The sequence below is a fragment of the Mustela nivalis genome (genome assembly GCF_964662115.1).
Source record: "Mustela nivalis genome assembly, chromosome: 8".
Taxonomy (NCBI): domain Eukaryota; kingdom Metazoa; phylum Chordata; class Mammalia; order Carnivora; family Mustelidae; genus Mustela; species Mustela nivalis.
The window spans coordinates 119,950,493-119,973,920 of NC_139027.1; the positions used below are offsets into that span (position 1 = coordinate 119,950,493).

Here is a 23,428-nt window from a genome sequence, read left to right on the forward strand (position 1 = left end):
AGTATAACCTAATCTATAGCCCACAGATCTTTAATTCAAGACATACATTATTTTAAATAGCCTTTTTAAAAAATATGTAGAGGGTACCTGAGTGGCGCAATAGGTTAAGCGACAGACTCTTGGTTTCAGCTCAGGTCCTGATCTGTGTCATGAGATTAAGCCCTATGCCAGGCTCCATGCTCAAGAAGTCTGCTTGAGATTCTCTCTCCCTTTCCCTCTGCCCCTCCCACTCATGCTCTCTCTCTCAAATAAATAAATCTTAAAAAAACAAAAAAGTAAATATTCTTTTTTTATTTAGTGAGGACAGATTAAACACTTTAGAGGATCTCTAAAACTGCTCTAAAATAGTGGAAAACAAGACAAGGCACTAGTTCCATACGGGTTGCTATTTGTCACATCACCCTTTCAGTCTTACCTCTGCAATACATATTAGTCCCAAAGTTAGTGAACAGAGATACGTTTAAATTCCAAGACTTAAAAAGCTTTAATGTTAAAAGCTATAGGATTCCAATTTCAAAAGGAATGTACCACACATTTCATGCTTAATAAAAAACATGCTGGGGGGCCTGGATGGCTTAGTCAGTTGAGCATCTGACTGTTTTTGGCTCGGGTTGTGATCTCAGGGTCATGAAATCAAGCCCTGCGTTGGGCTCTGCACTCAGTACAGAGTCTACTTAAGACTCTCTTTTCCCAGGCGCCTGGGTGGCTCAGTGGGTTTAGCCGCTGCCTTCGGCTCAGGTCATGGTCTCGGGGTCCTGGGATCGAGTCCCGCATTGGGCTCTCTCCTCAGCGGAGAGCCTGCTTCCCTCTCTCTCTCTGCCTGCCTCTCCCTCTACTTGTGATTTCTCTCTGTCAAATAAATAAATAAAATCTTTAAAAAAAAAAAAGACTCTCTTTTCCCTCCATGTGTGCACTCTCTATATAGAATAAATATAAATCTTAAAAAGAAATACTAAACAAATGACATGAGTGATTCAGTCCTTAGTCTATATTTCTGGAGTAAACAGAAGCAAGTTATCATGTTCATGAGTTTACTAATAGAACAGATATTTATTGAGCAGTTACTATGTGCCACACACTATACTAGGTCCTTAGACATGGTGTGGTCCTTAAGAAAACATGGAAAGGTGCAGGATGCCCCATCCCCAAGTTAAGTCTGACCCCCTCCGCATAGCCTCCAATACACGACTGCTTCCACTCTGGGCTGGTAGATGAATCTGTTTACAGATGTTGTCTCTCTCATGAATCAGCTGTAGAACCTGATCAGATAGAACACAGTAAAGGCCATCAAAGTCTCACCAAAGTACACTGCAGAAAAGAATACCACTCCCACTGTTTCTCTACCAAGGTTAATTTTCAAGTAATTAATAGGCCAATTAAACCAAATACATGAATTATCCAAATCCTTTATTTTTACTCAAGCCACGTTATCTGTCCCAGACATTTCACCTGATGGCATTTCTGCTTTAAAAAAGTGAAGCAAGCAAACAGAGGTCAAATTCAAGCCATGGGGTGACAGAGACAAGACAAGAAAAGAAAAATGAAGTATTTGTTTCATCTAACTTCCAAACTAATTAACCACTTTAAAAGACACTATCAAAGAATGCTTGGGTGGCTCTGCTGTTAAGCGTCTGCCTTCGGCTCAGGTCATGATCCCAAGAGCCTGGGACTGAGCCCCACATCTAGCTCCCTGCTCAGTAGGGATCCTGTTTCTCTAACTCTTCCCTGCTCGAGCGTTCACTCTTTCTCAAATAAATAAAATCTTTAAAAAAATTAAAATTAAGATAAAAAAATAAAAGACCATCAAGAAGGAGCACCTGAGTGGCTCAGTGGGTTAAGCCTCTGTCTTTGACTCAGGTCATGATCTCAGGGTCCTGGGATCAAGCCCCGCATCAGGCTCTCTGCTCGGCGGGAGCCTTCTTTCTGCCCCCCCGCCACCTGCCTCTCTGACTACTTGTAATCTCTGTCAAATAAATAAATAAATAAAATCTTTTTAAAAATCTCTCTCCCCGGGCGCCTGGGTGGCTCAGTGGGTTAAGCCGCTGCCTTTGGCTCAGGTCATGATCTCAGGGTTCTGGGATCGAGTCCCGCATCGGGCTCTCTGCTCAGCAGTGAGCCTGCTTCCTCCTCTCTCTCTCTGCCTGCCTCTCTGCCTACTTGTAATCTCTCTGTCAAATAAATAAATAAATCTTTAAAAAAAAAAAAAAAAAAATCTCTCTCCCCCTCTCTGTCAAATAAATAAATAAAATCTTTAAAAAAAAAAAAAAAAAGGACTATCAAGAAACTGGAAGTAGGGGCACCTGGGTGGCTCACATCGTTGAGAGGCTGCCTTTGGCTTGGGTCATGATCCCACAATCCTGGGATCGAGCCTCACATCAGGCTCCTTGCTTGGCTCCTGGCTCTGCCTGCCTGCCACTCACCCTGCTTGTGCTCTCTCTCTCTCTCTATCTCTTTCTCTGTGTCAAATAAATAAATAAAAATCCTTAAAAAAAGAAAAAGAAAGAAAGAAAGAAAAGAAAAGAAAAAAAGAGGCACCTGGGTGGCTCAGCGGGTTAAAGCCTCTGCCTTCGGCTTCATGATTCTGGGGTCCTGGGATCGAGCCCCAAATTGGGCTCTCTGCTCAGTGGAGAGCCTGCTTCCTCCTCTCTCTCTGTCTGCCTCTCTGCCTACTTGTGATCTCTGTCTGTCAAATAAATAAATAAATCTTTAAAAAGGGGGGGGGGGCACCTGGGTGGCTCAGTCAGTTAAGTGTCCAACTCTTGATTTCAGCTCAGGTCATGATCTCAGGATCCTGGAGTCGAACCCTGTGTCAGATTCTGCACTCCTCAAAGAGTCTGCTTAAGAATCTCACCCTCTCCCACCATCCCTCCCTCACTTGCACACTCTAAAATAAATAAAGCTTTTTTCTCTCCTAAGATTTTATTTATTTATTTGACACACAGAGAGAGATCACAAGTAGACAGAGAGGCAGACAGAGCGGGAGGGGGAACCAGGCTCCCTACAGAGCAGGAAGCCCAATGCAGGGCTCAATCCCAGGACCCTGAGATCATGATCTGAGCCGAAGGCAGAGGCTTAACCCACTGAGCCACCCAGGTGCCCCTAAAATAAATAAATCTTTAAAAAATAAAATCTTTAAAGAAACTAAAACTAAGAAAAAATATTTGAAAATATATATTGACAAAGGAGTTATATCATGAATACATGAAGAACACTTGCAGCTCAATAAAAAGACAATCCAGAGGCGAAAAGGTTGGGGTGGGACCAAAAGAGATTTCACCAAAACAAACAAAAAAAAAATTAAAAAAAAAAAAAAGGTTTCACATGTGGGCTATACACTCCATGCATTGCTAAGGCACTTTGATAAGTGCCTTACATTATACCTTTAATTTTTTTATACATTATACCTGTTTCCCAAAAATCCAAAGCAGGAGGCTATTATTAATCCCATTTTATAGATGAAGATGACAACCTGACCCTGATGAACTCGAAGACAAATTTTTTTAAATATATCAATCCCATATCCGCCCACCTTGGTGGACTTTAAATCTTTGGTGAAATTAAAGAGCAATACAGCAACTAACAAGATGCCCTGAGCGAGACTCAAGGACTGCTGCCTCCCACTCGGTCCAGCCTTTGGCATACTTAAGAATGCCACCTAGGGTCACGTGGGTGGCTCAGTGGGTTAAGCCTCTGCTTTTGGCTCAGGTCATGATCTCAGGGTCCTGGGATGGAGCCCTGCATCAGGCTCTCTGCTCAGCAGGAAGCCTACTCCACCCACCCACCCCTTCCCACCTCTCTGCCTACTTGTGATCTCTCTCTCTCTGACAAATAAATAAATAAATAAAAGTCTTTAAAAAATTTAAAAGGGATGCCTGGGTGGCTCAGTGGGTTAAAGCCTCTGCCTTCAGCTCGGGTCGTGATCCCGAGGTCCTGCGACTGAGCCCCACATCAGGCTCTCTGCTTAGCGGGGAGCCTGCTTCCCCCCTCTCTCTCTGACTGCCTCTCTGCCTACTTGTGATCTCTGTCAAATAAATAGATAAAATCTTAAAAAAGAAAAAAATTTTTTTTAAAAAAGGATACTGATAACAGCTTGGCACAGTTCTCTTGTCGATACTCACCTCATCAGGAAAGTCTTTGGGGTGGGGAGAGGTAAAACGGATCCTCATTTCAGGATCTACTCTGGAGACCTGATCCAGAAGGTGAGCAAAACGAAGGCCCCCTTGCTTGGGTTTATAGTTGGTAGAAAAGCCACGGCTGAGGTTAGTAGACACAGCATTGTTGAATTGGACCTCTGAACTGTCCCGAAAACTATTAACATTCTGACCAAGAAGTGTCACTTCTTTCAGCCCCTAAAAAAGGAAAAATAAATACATCAGAAGCCAATTAAAACCTTCTTTGTAGTTTCATTGAAATTAGCTGACCCTACCAAGAGCCATCCATAAATGTATTCTATTCTGTCTTTAACCCAATAATTTCACATTTGGGCATCTTGTCTGAAGAACTCAACTTCAGAATTTCTAGAATCTTAAATAAAAATTAGCTTCAAAGCATTTTTTAGAGTAGCAAAAACCTGGACATAAACTCAATGTTCAATAATAATGGTTAATTTGTAACACAATAAATCAAATTCTGACAGCATTCTGCCAGTTGAATATTATATAATCATTGCCTATGAAATACTCTTCCCAAAATATTTAGCCTAATTTGAATCAAGCTTTTACACCTAACTTCCAATGTGTACCAAAATTCAGAGGAATATTTTAAATGACAACATGAAGAAGCAATCAGACAAATTCAGCAATATCTGATCTTTTCAAAAACTTAATATATCATTTAAAGCAAACAACAAAAAACTGAAAGGGTTGTTTTAAATTAGGAGGGACTGAAGAGGGGCACCTGGGTGGCTTAGTCGTTAAGCCTCTGCCTTTGGCTCAGGTCATGATCTCAGGGTCCTAGGACTGAGTCCCACATTGGGCTCCCTGCTCAGTGGGAAGCCTGCTTCTCCCCTCCCACTCCCCCTACTTCTGTTCACTCTCTTGCTGTTTGTCAAATAAATAAAATCTTTTTTTAAAAAAACAAAGAGGGATTGAAGAAATATAAAAACCAAATAAAACAAATCTTGATTGGATCTTGGTTTAAAATTTTTTAAAAAATGGTATTTTTGGACAGAGATACCTGGTTAGTTTGACAATAAAGCATCTGCCTTTGAACAGGTCATGATCCTGGAGTCCCAGGATTGATCCCCATGTCAGTCTCTATGCTCAGCGGAGAGTCTGCTTCTCCTCCTCCCTCTGCTCTTCCTCATTTGTGTTTTCTCTCTCTCTCTCTCAAATAAATAAATAAAATCTTTAAAAAATAAAAATAAAAAGGTATTTTGGACAATTAAGAAATTTTGAGGAACCCCTAGCTGACTCAGCTGGGTAGAGCTTGGGACTCTGAGGTTTTGAGTTCGAGCCCCACGGTGGGTGTAAAGATTACTTAAAAATAAATAAACTTAAAACAAAACAAAAAAAAAAGAAATTTGGGAGCACCTGGTAGCTCAGCTGGTTAAGCGTCTGCCTTCGACTAGGGTCATGAGCCCCACATTTGGCTCTCTGCTCAGGGGGAGTCTGCCTCTCCCTCTGCCTACCACTCCCCTTGCTTGTGCTCCCTCTCTAATAAATAAAGTATATTTTTTAATAAAAAAAAAAATAATAGTATACAGAATGTCTCTATCCTGACAAGTAGTTCTGGTACTATGGGGGAGTTGGAAGGGGAGAGGAGACGACTTGAGACCAGGAAGCACGTGGAAAGGAGGGATATGGAGAAGACCTCCCAGTGCCTGTGAGCAGCCGGGGAGCAAAGCAGGGAACTGAGGACTGGGGAATGGGAGACGAGAAGAGAGCACTGCTAGAGTGTGAGAACAGAGACAAACTGCTGACTGAAAACTGGAGCAGGAGACTCTAGTGGAAGAAAAGCTCCTTATTCCCAACCACATCCTCCTCTTCAGTGCTTGAAGATCCAGGCCTAGAGTTAGCGGCAACCAGCTTCCAACAGGAAGAAAGTAGGAATTCTCTCCCCTCCAACCTCTGCTGGAATTCACTAACCTCATCTATTCTCTGTCCCTCACCTAGCAAGCTGGCTCTGTGATATAATGAGGAAGATATTTGGGCAGTTTCCCTAGAATGGACAAATAAATCATTCTCTGAAAATTTACTATATGCCAGGGAGTTTAAAAACATTTAGGGGCAGGGCACCTGCGCGGCTCTATCAGTTGAGGGGCCAACTCCTGATTCTGGCTCAGGTCATGATCACAGGGTCCGGAGATCAAGCCCTCAGGTGGGCTCCACGCTCAGTGGGGAGGCTGCTTGAGATTCTCTCCCCTCCTCTCTCCCTCTACCCCTTTCCTTTCTCTAAAATAAACAAATCTTTAAAAAAAATTACGGCACCTTGGTGGCTCAGTCATTTGAGTATTGATTCTTGGTCTCAGCTCAGGTCATAATCTCAGGATTATGAGATTGAGCCCACGTCAGGCTCCAAACTTAGCGCCGAGTTTGCTTAGGATTCTCTTTCTCCCTCTTCCTCTGCTCCTCCCCTTCCTCATGCATTCTTTCTCTAAAAATAAATAAATCTTTAAAAAAAATTAAACTACATGGGCACCTGGCTGACTCAATTGGTAGAGCATGTGACTCTTAATCTCAGGGTTGTGAGTTCAAGCCCCAGGCCTGGTGTTGAGATTTCTTACAAAAGAAAGAGACAGAAAAAGAGAGAATGGGAGAGAGGAAGGAAAGAAAAGAAAAAAAAAAAAGAAAGACATTTAAACTACAACAATCTTCCCAAAAATCCAGCAAGAAAGTTACTTTTCACGACTGGGAAACTGTGTTTCAAAGATAATAGTTGAGTGACCAAGGCACCAAACCAGAGAATGGTACAGCCAGAATTTGTACTCAATCATCTGATTCTAAACTCATGCTCTCTCTATTCCACTGTGCTGCCTCCTAAACAAACTTCACATGGATCTGCCTATAATTTATAAGCAGCAAATCAAAGATATTCACCCAGGTATTTCTTTCTGGCCAGGTATGGGTTCTAAACCTACACGGCTTAGAGACAGAACAGGCAGCAAAACGAGAAAGGTTGTTCTCATCCCCCTAAAAACATGTTTACAAGACAAAAGCCTAGAGAACTTTTCACCTGCTCTGAAAGCTTCCTCACTTCCTCTAGAATGGAAGCAACAGGCCGACTCCTCTCCCGGCCACGTGTGAAAGGAACAATGCAGTAGCTGCACATGTTGTCACAGCCTCGCATGATAGACCTGGGGAGAAAAGCACCAAAACTTCATAACAGGAATAGGATTCTTGCTCCCACCCAAGGAGCAAGTCATAGCTCCCTTACCATTATCCTTTGACTCTGAATCCTCTGGGCACCATACTCACACTGGACCAATCTGAGACATTTTTTAAGGCAAACATTTTTGTCTTTAAAAACTAGGGCTCCTGGGTGGCTCAGTCGTTACGTGTCTGCCTTTGGCTCAGGCTATGATCCCAGAGTCCTGGGATCCCCTGCCCTTAACATTATTTTAAAAGTGAGAAAGGAGGGGCATCTGGGTGGCTCAGTGGGTTAAACCTCTGCCTTAGGCTCAGGTCATGGTCTCAGGGTCCTGGGATCCAGCCCCGCATCAGGCTCTCTGCTCAGTGGGGAGCCTGCTTCCCCCTCTCTCTCTGCCTGTCTCTCTGCCTACTTGTGATCTCTCTGTCAAATAAATAATAAAATCTTTTTAAAAAATTAAATAAACAAATAAATAAGTAAAAGTGAGAAAGGAGGGACACCTGGGTGGCTCAGTTGGTTAAGCTGCTGCCTTCAGCTCGGGTCATGATTCCAAGGTTCTGGGATCAAGTCCCGCATCGGGCTCCTTGCTCAGCAGGGAGCCTGCTTCTCCCGCTGCCTCTGCCTGCCTCTCTGCCTGCTTGTGTGTACTCTCTCTCTCTATCTCTAGCAAATAAATAAAATCTTTAAAAATAAATAAATAAATGAATAAGCCAGTTTCTAAAAAAAAATGTGAGAAAAGAGGAGTGCCTGAATGACACACTCTTTTGGGCACCCAATTCTTGGTTTTGGCTCAGGTCATGATTTCAGGGTTGTGAGATCGAGCCCCTTGTTGGACTCTGCACAGAGTCTGCTTGGGACTCTCTCCTTTTGTCCCTCCTCACCTCCACCCCCCACCCACCCCCAGCTCATGCACCTGAGCTCTCACACTCTCTCTACACCTCTCTCAAAAAGAAAGAAATAAAAGTGAAAAAGGAGAAGTTCACTCCTTGTCTCTTGCACAGTATCTCACACAAAGGCTGAAGTAGCACTGGGGCTTGTCTGGACTGGCATGACATCGGCATAGGTCTCATCCAGAGAGAGCAGCACGTTGGCAGCTTGTTGGCCTGAATCGGCAACAGCCAGCAGACGAGGAAGGTCCCGGTAGGCATCTGGACCGGCCAAAATATCCACCATTTTCTCCCTGTTGAGAATCTCCTCCTTCAATCTCTCAGCCATGCAGCCTGGGAAGGAAAAGAAAATGAGCACCTGTTCCCAAATTCATCTGGTCCCATGTCTACTTCTCTGTACACATTATCTCCAGCTAGGATCAGAGCCAAGGGCACAGAAACTTCTCTGAGAGTTGAGCATCATCGCTCCTCAAATTTACCCAATATTTCCATGGCACTAGAACCTGCATCTTCCTATACAAGAAAACCACAGGAAGCAAGCAACTTAAGAAATTCAATTAAATACCCAGAAAAAATTAAGCCATCGCCCAAAGACATTTCTAGACATGAACCTTTTTTCAAACTCCAAACAAAAACTTTTTATTCAGGAACCTATTTAAAAAAAAAAAGAAAGAAAGAAAGAAAGAAAGAAACTTATATAACTGTACTTATATCCTTTATCCCTTTTCTTTTTCTTTTTTTTTTTTTTTTAAAGATTTTATTTGACAGAGAGAAATCACAAGTAGATGGAGAGGCAGGCAGAAAGAGAGGGGGAAGCAGGCTCCCCGCTGAGCAGAGAGCCCGATGCGGGACTCAATCCCAGGACCCTGAGATCATGACCTGAGCCGAAGGCAGCGGCTTAACCCACTGAGCCACCCAGGCGCCCCCCTTTATCCCTTTTCTTACCCATAATACTTGCTAAGACCTTTAAGAAATGAATTAACCATCTATGCTGCTATCTTCTGAATCCTAAAAAACCACTGTTTATCAGTAAGGTTACAGAATTTCAAAACAGGGGCACCTGGGTGGCTCAGTCAGTTAAACATCTTGACTTTGGCTCAGGCCATGATCTCAGCATTCTAGCATCAAGCCTCACGCTCAGTCTGCTTCTCCCTCTCCTCCTTGACCGTTCATGCTCTCTCTCAAATAAATAAAATCTTTAAAGAAAAGAGAAGGGTTCAAATGGTAAATTTTATGCTATATGTATTTTACCATAATAATAAAACAAAGTATTGGGGGGGTTTCTGAAATTCCTAACAAAGATATAGCCGGGAGCTTCTATAATGAAGAAACTGATATGAAACATTCAGCTAATCCTTCCAACCTCCTACATCACTTAGTACATTAATCTGTATAGCGGGATATGCTCCAACCATGTTTGGACCCTTCATCAAGAGAAATTAATTATTCCAAAATGAACAGTCTGTTTTAAAATTAAATACATTAACAAAATTCTGGGACCAAAAGGGCATAGAATATTCATTTTTGAAATATGCTTCCCAGCTATCTAGATCAGAGCTGTCCGAAAGAACTAAGATGACAGAAATATTCTTTATCTGTGCTGTCCAAACTGGTAGCCACTAGTCAAGTGTGGCTACTTAGCAGTCAATATGTGGTTAGTGAGAATGAAGAAGGGAATTTTTAATATTATTTCATTTTACTTAAATTTACTTTTTTTAAGATTTTATTTAGAGAGAAACAGAGAGAGTGAGAGAGAGAGAGGGAGACAGCACAAGCACGCCTGAGCTGGGTGAGGGGAAGAGGGAGGAGAAGACTCCCTGCTGAGCAAAGAGCCCAATGTGGGGCTCAATGCTAGGACTCCGGGATCATGACCTAAGGCAAAGGCAGATGCTTAACCAACTGAGTCACCCAGGCGCCCCTTAAATTTATTTTTTAAGATTTGTTTTTTGGGGGGTGCCTGGGTGGCTCAGTGGGTTAAAGCCTCTGCCTTCGGCTCAGGTCATGATCCCAGGGTCCTGGGATCGAGCCCTGCATTGGGCTCTCTGCTGAGCAGGGAGCCTGCTTCCTCCTCTCTCTCTCTCTGCCTGCTTCTCTACCTCCTTGTAATCTTTGTCTGTCAAATAAATAAATAAAATCTTTAAAAAAAAAAAAAGATTTGTTTTTTGGGGTTTTTTTTGGTTGTTGTTTTTTTTAAAGATTTTAATTATTTATTTGACAGACGTCACAAGTAGGCAGAGAGGCTGGCAGAAAGAGAGGGGGAAGCAGGCTCCCTGCTTAGCAGAGAGCCCCATGTGGGGCTCAATCCCAGGAACCTGAGATCATGACCTGAGCCAAAGACAGAGGCTTAACCCAGTGAGCCACCCAGGCGCCCTTTTTTTTTTTTTTTTTTAAGTAATCCCTACACTCAACATGAGACTGGAATTCACAATCCCAAGATCAAGAGTTGCATGCTCTACCAACTGAGCCAGCCAGGGGCCCCTAATTTTAGTTAAATTTAAATAACCACATGTAACTAGTGGCTACCACACTGGTCAGTGCAGATGTAGATCTTCACCTGAGCATACATCAGGAGTCAAGATGAAAGGTGCCTTTGCTGTAAATTCATGCTGTTCTTTCAAACTCCAAACTCTCTCCTATCCATAACTCTATGCTGCCATAAGCCACATTAGAGTCTAGGAAGGAGAGACCACTTTCTGAGTACCTATTACTTCAGGGCACTATGAAAAGCCCTTTAATGAGCTTCATTTCATTTAATCCTATAGCCTCTGCCATGAAATACAAGAGTTACATGAGGTGTACAACAATTCTTCAAACACTGGGAATCCAGCCTCTAAGGGTTTCCCAAGTGTGAAAACACAAAATCTGCAAATTACCGGATACCTAGAATCCCAATCCTCAGAGGTACTCGAGAGCGGAGCCGTTTTGTCTTCAGGGCTTTAAGCTGATGTAAACGATTCCAGATGGTCTGCTCAGCCTTCTCCCTGCAAAGATCAAGAGGTAGAACTCAACCTGAAGATAAACTAGAGCACAAGCTAAAAGAGTACAATAATGGAAATAAAAACAAACTTCAACCCTTTAAATGAATGTCTATCTTTTAGGTTAAGGGAAGATAAACAGGGAGCCAACTGCGGAAGCACCACTTCCTTCCAGCTTATCTCCAAACCTGACAAGCCCAAACTCAGAAACAATGTACTTCACAAAGCCTCACAGAGTTTGTCCACCCTTTAACTGCCCCATCACTTTAACTACACTTTTCCCTGTAGTTAGCAACTTCTCTTTTATTGTTTGATTTTTTACATAGTGCTTTCTGCCAGATGTTAGAGCTATTTGTGTATCTGCCTTAGTTCCCATATCAAACCAAGCTCCTTAAAGCCAGGCTCCACGGAAGAAGCATTCATTTCTGAATCTCCCAAAGCCATGAAGGTCAGTGTCTTATAGCAGAAACACTTATATTAACACTAAGGAAACATTAACACTAACATGCCTTGTACACAGAAACAAAGCAGGAAACAGTATGTTCACTTCTGATGCATGACACCATCTCTGCACCAACTGCACCCGAACCTTTACAATGTGAATTACGTCATAAATATGTGCCATTACCTGCAAGAGAAGCCTTAGGAAAAGCTGGGTGCCTCAGCAAACTCTCGGTTTCCTAACCTATAATACGGGTTTGATAATAACACCTATCTCATAGGGCTGCTGTGAGATTTAAATTAGTAGGGCAAGTACAGTGCTCAGCAAATGTCAACCCAGTTCTATCATTACTATCTCCACTGCTGTAAAATCACGAATCCACTGACTGATTGCCACAGGTCTGCCGGCCTGGCACTGTTAACTCTGGCGTAAAATATATTCACTCTCTGGATAAAGAACAAATTCTCACCTGATAGAACATGTGACAAGGAGGATCACATCAGCCTGAGCAGAAAGCAACGGAAAAAAAGGGAAAATTATGATCTTTGAAATCTGCCTTGTAGAATCACTATCCATTTATCTTTTTTTTTTATCACTGTGGTAAAACATACAAAGCATAAAATTTAGCATTTTAACCATTTTTAAGTGTGCAATTCAGTAGCATTAAGTATATTCACATTGTTGTGCAACCATCACCACTATCAAGCTCCAGAACCATTTCATGTTCCCCAACTAAAACTCCATACCCATTAAACACTAACTCCCCATTCCCCCTCCACCTCCCAGCCCACTGTGAACTTAGTTCCTTGCCTAAAAGTGAGCACCACCATAAAAGTTTCAAAAATAACTGAAACAAAAATACACCTTAGTTCCATGCTATGCATTTTACTCAAGGGAACTCACTCTCACCAGGCCATACCTTATTTCTGAAGCTACATCTGAAAACTGGCACAAATGCAGAGTCTCACCCAGGCCCAGAAAACAATGAAAGCAGAAAATGCATGTACCTCTTGGAGGTTCCTGGTCCGCAAGTAGCCACTCTTCTGTAAGATAGACCAGGCTATCTCTGTGTCATTCACGTTCATCTGGCAGCCATAGGTCTCCAGGTAGACTGCAATGAGAGGGGGATTCCACAATAGGTAAACTAAAAGGGACCACATGTCTCAACAGGTCTCCTTCCCAAATGCCCCAGAAACATCTGAGGCAACTGGTCATCCACTAAATCCCGCTGCCTCAATTCTAAGACAATATTAAGTTCCAGGTCTACCCCCAAATTAATGATAGCCTTACAGAACAAAAGAAATACTATATTACATACATACATAATTACAGGCCATATCATTTAAAACACAGGAGAAACATGCACCTGAGAGTCAAGGCAATGTGGTTATAAAAACAATTAGAAAAGGGAGAACTAGCTAATAGTGCTGAGTATCAACTTGGGGGAAAAATTTAAATCCATACATTATACCCCTCCTTCTCACAATGAAGTTCTCCAACCTCTGAAGGGAGCAGCAATGGCCATAGGGCACACAAAGCCAGAAAATAAAAATGAGGTAACTTCCTACAGTAACTTCAAACAAACATACTGAAACGAAAGCAAGCACTGGGGCGGCTAGCTGGCTCAGCTGATAGAGCATGGAACTCTTGATTTCCAGGTTTTGTTGTTGTTGTTGTTTTTAAAGATTTATTTATTTATTTATTTGACAGAGATCACAAGTAGGCAGAGAGATAGGCAGAGGGAGAGTGGAGAAGCAGGCTCTTTGCTGAGCAGAGAGCCCGATGCGGGGCTCGATCCCAGGACCCTGGGATCATGACCTGAGCCAAAGGCAGAGGCCTTAACCCACTGAGCCACCCCCGTGCCCCTTGATTTCCAGGTTTTAAGGTCAAGTCCCACATTGGGTACAGAGATATCTTAAAAAAAAAAAGGAAAGAAAGCATGGCTGTATTATGATGTAAAACACATTTGCATCAAGTTTTAAGAACATCAACTTCATACTCTGGCAAGTCCTCTGAAATTATATTCCTACAGGGCGCCTGGGTGGCTCAGTGGGTTAAGCCGCTGCCTTCGGCTCAGGTCATGATCTCAGGGTCCTGGGATCGAGCCCCGCATCGGGCTCTCTGCTCAGCAAAGAGCCTGCTTCTCCACTCTCCCTCTGCCTATCTCTCTGCCTACTTGTGATCTCTCTCTATCAAATAAATAAATAAAATTTAAAAAAAAAAAATTATATTCCTACATCAATTCCTGCCCCTCAGCACCTTTTAATCAACAGACCCAAATAAAGTCCAAATGAAGTTAAAAGTTCGTGACAAAAAAATCATATGAAAACCAACACAGAACAGCAATAACTTAAAGAAAGAAACAACCAACAATGTTTTTTTAAACCTTCCTTGGCTCACTTTCCTGGTCTTTAAAAAAAAAAAAAAAATTACGTCAGAACTGAGGGGAACAACAAATAAACATATTTACATATATGTAAAGAACTACAAAATATCTAGCAGGAGGGGCGCCTGGGTGGCTCAGTGCGTTAAGCCTCTGCCTTCGGCTCAGGTCATGATCTCAGGGTCCTGGGATCAAGCCCCGCATCGGGCTCTCTGCTCAGCAGGGAGCCTGCTTCTGCCTCTCTCTCTGCCTGCCTCTCTGCCTACTTGTGATCTCTCCCTCTGTCAAATAAATAAATAAAATCTTAAAAAATATATATATATATCTAACAGGAGTCACAAGATGTACATACTCCTTGATTTACTAGTTTAATTCCTAGATATTTGTCCTAGAAAAAAATTTAATAGGACATAAACATACATTTATATGTATATACCTGCAGGTATATACAAAGATACATATTATAGCATTACTTGTATAAAACTTTTTAAACAACTTATATAGAACTTTTGAAACAATGTCCAACTATAGAGGACAGGTACATCATAGTACAGCAAAATGTTAACATTTTATACCAGTTTCTAAAAATTTAATTACAAAGGAGCAGCTGGGTGGCTCAGTTGGTTAAGCAACCCAGCTGAATTTTTGGCTCAGGTCATGATGTTGGGGTCATAAGATGGAGTTCTGCATGGGGCTCCACAGTCGGTGGGGAGTCTGCTTATGGATTCTCTCCCTCTACCACTCCATGCTCACACATCCATGCATATACTCTCAAATAAATAAATAAATAAATCTTTAAAAAAAAAAAAAAGAAAGAAAGAAAAGAGGGGCACCTGGGTAGCTCAGTCGGTTAAGTGTCTACTTTTCATTTGGAGTCCTGGGATGGAGCCTGGGATGGAGCTCCACATCAGCTCAGGAAATCTGCTTCTCCCTCTCCCTTTGCCCTTCTCCCTCCCTCCTCTTGTGTTCTCTGCTCTCTCTCTCAAATAAATAAATGAAATATTTTTGAGTGAATTTCTACAGCACGAACTGTGAAAGCTTTCTTATGACTTAAGATGATCTAAAAATCGGGGCACCTGGGTAGCTCAGTGGGTCAAGCCTGCCTTCAGCTCAGGGTCCTGGGATCAGGCCCTGCATCAGGCTCTCTACACGGCGGGGAGCCTGCTTCCCCCTCTCTCTCTGCCAGCCTCTCTGCCTACATGTGATCTCTATCTGTCAAACAAATAAATAAAAATCTTAAAAAAAAAAATGATCTAAAAATCAGAACAGAGTAAATATAGGGTTTCCAAAAGTAACCAAACAGAAGACTCCCCAGGACTTCCACCCACCCTAGCTACAAGGACCAAAAGTATGAGTTTCTTTCCTTTTTCTTTTTTTTTAAGATTTAATTTATTTATTTGAGAGAGTACACAAGCATGCACAAGCCAGGGAAGGGGCAGAGGGAGAGGGAGAAGCAGACTGCCCACTGAGCACAGAATCTGACACAGAGCTTGATCCTAGGACCCTGAGATCATGAACTGAGCCAAAGTCAGACACAACTGACTGAGCCATCCAGGCACCCCAAAATTTTTTTTAAAGATTTTATTTTTAAGTAATCTCTACAGTCAACATGGGGCTTGAACACACAACACTGAGGTCAAGAGTTGCACACTCCACCAACTGAGCCAGCCAGGTGCCCACAAGTTTCTTAATATTGTTACTTGATGTGTGGCACCTGGGTGGCTCAGTGGGTTAAGCCACTGCCTTCGGCTCAGGTCACGATCTCTCCTGGGATAGAGTCCCGCATCGGGCTCTCTGCTCAGCGGGGAGCCTGCTTCCTCCTCTCTCTCTGCCTGCCTCTCTGCCTACTTGTGATCTCTCTCTGTCAAATAAATAAATAAAATCTTTTTTAAATAAATAAATTAATTAATTAAATAAAATAAAATAAAATAAAAATTTATATATATATATATATATATATAGTTACTTGATGAAGTCTGACAATTCCAGAACCTAGCAACCTTCCCACCCTATTAACCCTCCAAAGCCAGGTTTGCAATAAAAGAATAATTAAGAATCAGGATGTGGGTACTAGAAAGGAGCAAAGCAGGAAGTCTGAAGAGAGAAGAAAAGTAAAACCAACCTTTCCTTTGCTTCCCTAGAAGTTCATCCACTGTGAGATAGGGGGGAGGGTCCTCCATGTCTGGTTCCTCTTGAGGAGCTGATGCTCTTCTTAAAAAATGCTGAAAAGTCGGCCCACTGGCAAGCCTGGAGCTGAAATCCTTCCGAATTCCATCTTCCTGCTGCCTCTCTACACTCGGACATGCAGTGCTGGGAACACTACTACATGCCCTGCAGGTCCTGAGCAAGAGCCAGGACACGGAAGCCAAGGGCCCCCACCTCTGTGTCTGCAGGACACACTGCAAAGGATGCATGGCACTAAATCAAAGTCCAAAGTCTGCAAAAGAATAACAGGTACACCAACATTTATTGAACACTTCATACCGGGCAATGCTATAAGCACATCCCATGTATTAATACATTTAATACCCAAAAACCCAAGAAGAAGAAGATATTCTTTTTTTTTTTTTTTTTTAATTTATTTGACAGACAGAGATCACAAGTAGGCAGAGAGGCAGGCAGAGAGAGAGAGGAGGAAGCAGGCTCCCTGCTGAGCAGAGAGCCCGATGTGGGACTCGATCCCAGGACCCTGAGATCATGACCCGAGCCGAAGGCAGCGGCTTAACCCACTGAGCCACCCAGGCGCCCGAAGAAGAAGATATTCTTAATACCATCCCTATTTTATAAGTTAGGAAAAAAAAAAAAAAAAAACACAACCTGGGACAACTTGCCTAATATCAGACAAAGGAGTACCAAAGGTAAGATACAAATCCAGGCAGTTTTCAAAACAAAGGGGTGGTAGAGATGAGATGAGATGGTGTCACAAAATAACAAAGAAGCACCTTGGGCCAGGAACAGTTTCAAGGGCATTAAATCTTCACAGCAATCCTCAGCAAGATGGACACAGGTGGTACTATTACCCCCATTCAGAGATAGGGAAATAGACACAGAGAAGCTGAGGAACTTACCTAAGCTCCCACCTAAGCAACAGAGCCAGGACTCAAATGAAGGTCTATATGACCACAAAGACCATGCTCCTAGCCACCTAGCTATGTTGCCTCCCATTACTATGAAATCCACTTACTATCTGAGGGGATCTTTCTTTGAGTTCCTTCAAATGGGACGTATCTAACATGGAGCACCATATGTCTGATCAGTGACTCCTACCTTCCAAGAATCTCGACTTACTGCCTTCAAATGTTCTACCCAGGCCCCCTCACACATAGCTGGGGAGACAAAAATAGCACAACCTTTACAGAGGCCAATTTGCCACTTTCCATCAAAATGACACTCACAACCCCTTTGACCAAGCAGTTCCATTCCTAGATATTTATCCTACAGATAGGGTCTTACATGTATAAAATGACCCATGTGTAAGGATATTCAGTGCAGCAGTGTTTCTAACAGGAAAGGAATGGAAAAGACCTAATGTCATCAAAAGAGGACTAGTTAAGTCATGGTACATCCATGCAATGGGATAAAATGCAACTGTTAGAAAGTAAGGCTGTGGGGTGCGGGTGCCTGGGTGGCTCAGTAGGTTAAAGCCTCTGCCTTCGGCTCAGGTCATGATCCCAGGGTCCTGGGATCGAGCCAGGGAGCCTGCTTCCTCCTCTCTCTCTCTCTCTCTCTCTCTCTGCGTGCCTCTTTGCCTACTTTTGATCTCTGTCAAATAAAAAAAAAAAAAAATTAAAAAAAAAAAAGAAAGTAAGGCTGTATCCATACATGACAAAAACAAGGAAGCAAAACGCCCAATAGTGTCTGTAGTATGCTATACTTTAACCTGCAGGGGAAGGAGCACAGGAATATTAAGGTACATACTTGTCAATGAGCACAGTATCTCTAGGGTGCGTAAGAAACAGTCAATGCCTCCCAGGAAGGAACCCTGGTGACTCCAAGTCCAAGAGATGGAGACGCACTTCCCACCACACATCCTTAACGGACCTCACGGTCTCCAGCCTGACTGCCTCACTGCTTCTAGTAACACCATTTTTGTACTGATCTTCACTAGCTTCTAGGCTTTTATAGGCGCTGTTCTCTCTAGCTATTGTGTCTTCTCTCTGACTTAGCCAACTCTCATGCTTTTAGGTCTCTGCTTCCTCCTAGAATGCCTCCTAGATGCCTGTCCTGGCCACCATTCTCCAAGTCTAGGCTAGGGTCCTCCTATAGATTCCCAAAGCCTCCTAATCTCCATCTCAAGACTTGACTGTTAATTACTACTTACACTTCTGCCATCCCTTACAGGCTGGAAGATCTCTAAAAGCAGGGAACAAATCTCATCCATTTGTACATCTTCAACATCTCCCATTCAGTAACTAACTCATGGCAGGTGCTGTACATGTAAAATGAGCAGCTGCAGCCTGTTGCCTCTCGAACTCGGTCGCCTGCTACCAGCACTTTAGGCAGGTGCCGTGCTAACCTACATTCAAGCATCAGAGAACAGCAGACTTCTAAGTGTGAGCTTTAAAGTCACACTTCCCTGCTCCTTACTTGCTGTGTGACCTTGGGAAAGCCAAATTCCTATCGCTGAGCTGCCAATTCCACATCTGTAAGATAAAGATAAAGGTCGTACCTGCGTCCCAGAGATACTGTAAGAATTAAAAAAGGTATTAAAAACAAAACTCGGCATAAGGTAAGCATTCAGTAACTGCACACTTGCAGCCCGCACCCCCTTTCATGGGAGATATAAAGCAATCCGGTTAAGAGCATGGACTCTGGAGTCTGTCTGCCCCAGCTGCTGCCTAGCCAGGTAACCCTGGGCACCTGGCGAGCTTCTTAAACTCGGGGAGCTTCCATTTCTCCATGAGTCAAATGGGGATAGTAATACCTGTGTCTGCTGTGAGGATCAAATGTGATAATGCAAATAAAATTGGAGCGACGGGGGCGGGGGGGTTGGTAATGCTCAAAAATTGGTAGACGGCAATAACGACCAGACAGCAGCCTCATCTCAACCGAAGTAAGCCTAGACGATAAAACACCCCAAACACTTTGTTGGGGTGGCTACAAGGCTTCAGGCGCGGTGCTTAGTGCTTCCCATGGATTTCCGTATCTAATCCTCACCAACATTGTAAGCCAATCTATCGTCCCGACTTCACCCGTGACGAGGACAAGGCTCGGGGGCAATGGGGATGACATGCCCAAGGTCACAGGCGAGAAGGCAGCGGGGCGGGGGCGCGAACCCTGACAGTCTGACTCCAGGGGCCGCGCCATCCTCCCCTCGAACACCTAGCGTTTGCGGGGCTCCGCCGCCCGCCGGCCCCATGCATGGACCACCTCCGCGGGCCGCGCCGCTCACCTGCCGCAGCCCGAGCGCCCTAAATCCGGCAACGCAACCCCACTCAGTCAAGCGGGACGCCGCCCCAGCTTTCAGCGGCTGACAGCACACACGAGCGACTTCCGTTCCGCCACGACTTCCGTCCGGGAGGTCCCGGCGGAAGCGCTTCTCCCAGTAGGGTCCGGGTGGGTACCCGTTCCCGGCTTTGCGAAACGGCTCGGGCCGCTGACCTGAGTGGTAGTCCCTGGCCGTCCTGTGCTTGGAATGAAAGGAGTGCGAATTAATGTGCTCTAAATGTAAAATACACACCGGATGTCCAAGAAAGGGTGCAGAATAGTTCATCAATCTTGTTTATATTGATTATGTGTTGAAATAATATTTAGAATATACTGGATCAAATGACTATGATTTAAATTAGTTTCATCTGTTTTTTACCCTTTTAGTGTGCCTATTTAAACTGCATACGTGGCTCACGTCCTCTTTCTACTGGACAGCGCTGCACTATGGGTTGAAGACTTCCATTCACTGTTCCAGCCTGGACCCCCTAGCCCCCGGGGATAGGCATTACAGACCCATAGTTGAGTGGCATACGGGGTACCTCCTCTTGGGTATCTAATGACTGACCCTTAACTTAATACAGAACGCTTCATTTCCACACTCACAGCCTCTCCCAAAATCTGTTCCTTCCCAGTCTAGACCATCTCAGTGAATGACCCAGCCATCCACCCAGTTACACTAGGAGAAATGGAGGAGTCATTTTTCCCCCCTCTCCCTCTCCTTTCAATCTGTCAGCAAGTTCTGTCAGCTTTAACTCCAAAATGTCTCAAATTGATCCACTTCCCGTGCTACAACTCTAGCCCAGGCCACCTTCATCTCATCTAACACTACTGCAATAGGCAGGAAAGTGGTTTCCTTGTTTCTGCACCTTGTCCTTGTCTCCTACAGACTATTTCCCATAAGGAGCCTAAGAGAATTTGTCTGGAGTGCCTGGGTGGCCCAGTGGGTTAGATGTCCCACATCTGGTCCGGTAATGATCTCAGGGTCCTGGGGTTGAGCACCCCCCAGCACACCCTCCCCTACAGGCTCCCTGCTCAGCAGGGAGCCTGCTTCTCCCTCTGCTCCTCCCCCCCATAAATAAATCAATAAAAATCTTTAAAAAAATTTTTAAAAGAGACTTTGTGTTGTCATTGACTCGGACCACATCACTCTTCTGCTGAAAATTCTGGGTGGCTTATCGTTGGCATTGCAATAAAATCCAGATTTCCCACTGTGTTCTGGGGCCTGCGTGATCTGGCCCCTGCTTACTTTTACTTCCCCAATTCACTTCTCCTAACATATTCTCTCTAGTTGACTACACCCCAACTCTGTAACTTTATCTTGCTCCTTCAATAAATACTCCAAGCATATGTTTACATTAGAGTCTACTTACTATTCTTCCTGGAATGCTTTTCCCCCAAATTATTTCTTGGCTGGCCCCTTCTCATTCTTTTTTTTTTTTTTTAAGATTTTATTTTTTTATTTGTTTATTTGACAGACAGAGATTACAAGTAGACAGAGAGGCAGGCAGAGAGAGAGAGAGAAGCAGGCTCCCTGCTGAGCAGAGAGCCCGATGCGGGACTCCATCCCAGGACCTTGGGATCATGACCTGAGCCGAAGGCAGCGGCTTAACCCACTGAGCCACCCAGGCGCCCTGGCCCCTTCTCATTCTTCATGTCACAGCTTGGATACCAACTTTTCAGAGAGGCCCTCCCTGACCACCCCTATATAACCCGCTCCCATCATTATCACATCATTTCCCTCACAGTACTTGACACTATCCAAAATGATGGAATCATTGTTTACTTGTTGTTGCCTGTTTCCCAGGCTCTCAGCTCTCTGAGAGGAGGGACGCATACTGTCCTGTTCATCGCAACATGCCCAGCAGCCAGCACAGAGCCTAACTCATGGAAGGGCTTAATAAATAGCGATTGAATGAATAAATGATTGCATTATATTTTAGTTTGGGATCTCCAGAAACAGATCCCAAGATAAGGATTTGAGTGCAAGTCAGTGGTCTCAGGAAACACTACTAGGGTAATCAGGGAATGAAACAAGGTAGGGGTGATAGCCAATAAAGAATGTTACCATGAGGGGCACCTGGGTGGCTCAGTCCATCAAGCCTTCAGCTCAGGTCATGATCCCAGGGTCCTGGCATGTAGCCCCACATCAGGCTCCCTGCTCATCAAGGTGTCTGCTGCTCCTCCCTCTGCCTCCCCCCACTCATAAATAAATAATCTTTTTTTTTAAAGGAGAAAATGTTACCATGGTGGGCATCTGGGCCTTAATTCCACTGGGAAGTTCTGGGAAACAGTGTAGTACACACACCTCAGGATTATTTCATCCAAGAGGAGAGGAAGCTAGAGCAGTTCTATGTGAGCCATCATGGTGGAAAGATGTTCCTGTGTGTACTAGTTCCTCAGCACTTCTGCTCTGTCCGTGCGTGCATGGATGTCTGTGGTTTGGAAGAAAGCCCTGTGTCAATAAGATGGAGACACTGGCCCCAGAACTTTGAATAAGTAAGAATCTGAGGGCCCTGCTGCAATGACTTCTCTGACTCCTCATTAGAACTCTGAGGTTATTATTGGCCCACTTCAAGGCAGGAAAACTGAAAAGACAAAAGGTGGTCATATGCTGAAGCTGGCACAACCAGTGTGTGGCAGAACTGGGATCCACCCACAGGCCGGTTGGACCCCAAAATGCTGTTCTTACCACTGACTAAGTGAAAGTCAGACTGGCTGCGTGCCCACTGAGGCTTTGACACCATAATAGCCATGGCCAAGTTAATCAGCCCTGCTGATTCCCAGATTCATTGCTTATAAAGTGGCTGCTGTGGGGAGAATACACTGCACCTGGGGTAAGAGGATGGAGAGACAAGTAAGGAGAGCATTTAGGAGACTGTGGCAGTTGCCCAAAGATCAGAGTCCGGGACCATTGTGCTTTCTTGGGGCCATAAGGATGATGGAAACAAACCTGGATTTCAGGCATTCGAGAAACTGGAATTAAGTTCATCCTATCTCCTTAGATGACTGCTGGGTGCCAGTTCAGTCAAAAATACAAAGGCAAATACAGGCCAATAGCTGTACTATGGTTCCTAATTTTTACTGTGGGTTCTCCAGATAATGTAGAATGCGATCTGATCACTTGGGGTAATTATTAGTACCATGAAAAATACAACGCTTCAGAAATCATGGAAAAAAACTCTAGAGACAATTTACTGGACACTGGGATCTAAAGATTCCAGATGGAGAAATATTCAGGTTTACTGTGAAGTTTTTTACTGCAAAGGGAAGATGTCTTGTCCTAATGTGGCCATGGAGGGGGTGGTACCTGTGCCACACAGAGTTCCACTATGGTGGCAGCACCTGCATCTGTTATGAGTTATGTCGAGGGGGGCATGCCTTCCACATTGCCAAGGGCGACAATGCCCCTTCTCCCTCCCTGGCGACCATCAAGCATGGCCCCTGTCCTTCCACACATACCAGCTCCCTGTTTCAGGTCCTGCTTATGGTAGCACCATGGCCCTTCCCTCTTTACTCTCAGTCTTCCCCTCTTAAAGTCATGAGCAAGGAATTCTAGAGCTGGAAAAAAGCCAGCGTCAGAGTGTTCCAATATGGGAGTCAGGGGAAAGTCAGGGTTTGAACCCAGGTCTCTAAGGCTCTTAGAATTGGCTCTTTCAAATCTGGCCCTTCCCTTAGGAACCCCACAGGGAGATGTCCCCTTGCCCCTTCATGATCAGGGCAGGAGACTGCAATTCCATGGCCCATGGTACGAAGCTGGTAACATGAGGAATGTTCTCTGTTAGGCTGCACCTCCCAACACACACACACACACACACACACACACACACACACACACACACTCAACAGCTGTTCCCAACATCCCCTACTATCCTGCCCCACACACATACCAGCCCACCTGGGAACCAGGGACCATTTCCCACCACCTTCCCCATAACATCTCACCACATTCTTTTAAGCCTCTACTTTCAGTTGCCATGTTGTAGAGTTTTAAATGGTGCTGTGT

At 44.0% G+C, this 23,428-nt stretch overlaps 1 protein-coding gene across 2 annotated transcripts in view; it reads right to left on the reverse strand.

The window, feature by feature from the left end:
- The window catches only part of CDK5RAP1 (CDK5RAP1 mitochondrial tRNA methylthiotransferase), a 37,474-nt gene extending 17,963 nt beyond the window's left edge, over window positions 1-19,511 (reverse strand). Inside the window, exons 1-9 of one of the 2 annotated variants that reach the window (XM_082745994.1) lie at window positions 19,388-19,511; window positions 16,118-16,432; window positions 12,620-12,723; window positions 12,082-12,116; window positions 11,076-11,176; window positions 8,318-8,528; window positions 7,174-7,294; window positions 4,119-4,349; window positions 1,162-1,259 (exon numbers count right to left, since the gene is read on the reverse strand). In XM_082745994.1, the coding sequence (XP_082602120.1) occupies window positions 1,162-1,259; window positions 4,119-4,349; window positions 7,174-7,294; window positions 8,318-8,528; window positions 11,076-11,176; window positions 12,082-12,116; window positions 12,620-12,723; window positions 16,118-16,409 (1,193 nt within the window). In that variant the 5' untranslated portion in view covers window positions 16,410-16,432; window positions 19,388-19,511. The remainder of the gene's footprint in view (window positions 1-1,161; window positions 1,260-4,118; window positions 4,350-7,173; window positions 7,295-8,317; window positions 8,529-11,075; window positions 11,177-12,081; window positions 12,117-12,619; window positions 12,724-16,117; window positions 16,433-19,387) is intronic. The other variant, XM_082745995.1, reaches the window with a different exon arrangement.
- Between the last annotated feature and the right edge of the window lie 3,917 nt (window positions 19,512-23,428).